This window comes from Mycetomoellerius zeteki, unplaced genomic scaffold (assembly GCF_001594055.1).
Source record: "Mycetomoellerius zeteki isolate Tzet28-1 unplaced genomic scaffold, Tzet1.0 scaffold310, whole genome shotgun sequence".
Classification (NCBI taxonomy): Eukaryota; Metazoa; Arthropoda; class Insecta; order Hymenoptera; family Formicidae; genus Mycetomoellerius; species Mycetomoellerius zeteki.
This window is the reverse complement of record NW_017257295.1, coordinates 1,188,421-1,190,248: the sequence shown is the minus strand read 5'-3', so window position 1 is coordinate 1,190,248 and position 1,828 is coordinate 1,188,421. Positions and strand designations below refer to the sequence as shown.

The following is a 1,828-nucleotide window of genomic DNA, read 5'->3' as shown; positions in this document are numbered from 1 at the left end:
GAAGACAGATGCTGATATGCTCAATTCTTTCTAACGAAGCACAGATGCTAAGATCAAGGAATCCGCAGTCTATTACATCTATTTTTCAACATACAACATTGGAAACATAAGTTTTAAACATACAATGATACCCTAAGAGTTAAGAACTATTTTAGATACATCAATTTCGCAATAATCTCTAGTTTCCGAAAGCAATGCATCAAGCCTCTATCGAAGATTTTCCGATTCGGAGAAGCAACACTTACGTGAGTAGTCCGGGGTTGGGGTCGGCCTGATACCAAGAGTATTGCGGCATGTAACCCGCGTGATGTGGCGGCGGTGGTGGTGGGGGTGGATGATGCCCGGCCGTGTGCGGGTGATGATGGGAATGGGGCGGCGCGTGTGGATGCGGATGGTGCTTCATCTCACCCGGCCAGGAGGGTGCCGGTGGGCTCTCGTTGTGCTGAGGCGACATCTCGCTTCCGGGGCTCGAGCTCCGGGGGGGGTACCCGCCCCCCCCGCCGCCCATGCCGCCGAGGTAACCCGTCGTCGGGCTGCCCGACACGGAACTTCCGCCTCCTGTAACACAAACGCGAACCGGGAACCGTTTCAGAACTGCTCCGAATCTCGCGGCCGTTGCTGTCGCTGCCGCGCCGTCGTCGTCGCGTTGCTACACATGCAGCTGCATGCGCCTGAATGGGACCGGCGTCGCAAATTGTATTAATCGTGTGAGGGAGCGGTATTGTGCGATAATGCATCTGGTGGCTGCTACGAGATGTGAAAGAGTTTCCAGACGGTGGTTGCGCGTTCGATTCTGCAGGCTCTAAGTCAAGTTGGGGTCTGCTCGGAGAAGGGGAGGTGTATATAGTTCATCCCTGACTGTACACGTCACGTTTTCGTGATATTCCGCCATTTAGGAGCTCTCTGATTTTTATCGTTTCCGAAACTTTGTGTTACCTTGATACTATTCTTAAGCACGTTATAGTTTTGTACTCATTAGCGTAAGTAATGAGATGTATCATATAAAGTATATACTCATATTTATATTCATTTATGTTTATTAATTTTTAACACTCAATCCATGAAAAGGATTAGCGTAAAAATTAGTTCAATATGTTAACGTAATGAAAATATTGTAAAAATTAAACTATAACAAAGCTCACCATACAAAGATAAAATTTATATGGGGTAATATCGAAATCACTACTTGAAACATAATGATGTGCATTGGGAAGTACATGGACGCTCGCACTAAATTTCGTCATGAAAGAGTGGCATTCCTAGGAAGAGAAATTTCTCAAGATGGAGTTAATTACGTTGACTGTGTCTTTCGTGGTACATTTCCGAATAAATCACTTACTAGGCAGATTTTCGAGATTACCGTTAATCGCAGAAAGAGAGCAACGGTGAGGCAAGCGGTTTCATCGTTGTCGGCGATACGGGCAGTGGCAAAGGCGTGATAAAAAACGCAGACCGCGAAAATTGCGTCGGATCATTAGTATTGTAATTACGAAGCAAAGTGGCGTTCGTGGAGATTGCGGCGGCGATGCGGTAAAATGATGGAGCAGCCCCGTCAAGCTCGCAATCATCGCGTACGTTCACCAGTGACATTCAATTAACGCCCGTTATTCACCCAATTAAAAATGTGCAATTGTTCGCAAAAATAGATCGTGAGAACGATTCAATTGATCGATGGTAAATTGATCGAAAGTGCACTCTTCTTAAATATTAATTAAATACGCGATAAAATTTTTCTTTCATGAATTTCTTTTTGTTTAATTCATTATATTTTATTTACGCAACTATAAAGCAACTTACCTCCTTGCATGAGACCTCCGGGTTGACCGGG

General features: G+C 45.1%; 1 protein-coding gene across 1 annotated transcript in view; it reads right to left on the bottom strand.

Annotated features, from left to right (window-relative positions):
• Positions 1-241: 241 nt before the first annotated feature.
• The window catches only part of Dll (homeotic protein distal-less), an 87,266-nt gene continuing 85,679 nt past the window's right edge, over positions 242-1,828 (bottom strand). Inside the window, 2 exon segments of the mRNA XM_018451480.1 lie at positions 242-558; positions 1,798-1,828. The exon segment at positions 1,798-1,828 is cut by the window's right edge and continues 19 nt beyond it. Of these exon segments, the coding sequence (XP_018306982.1) occupies positions 242-558; positions 1,798-1,828 (348 nt within the window).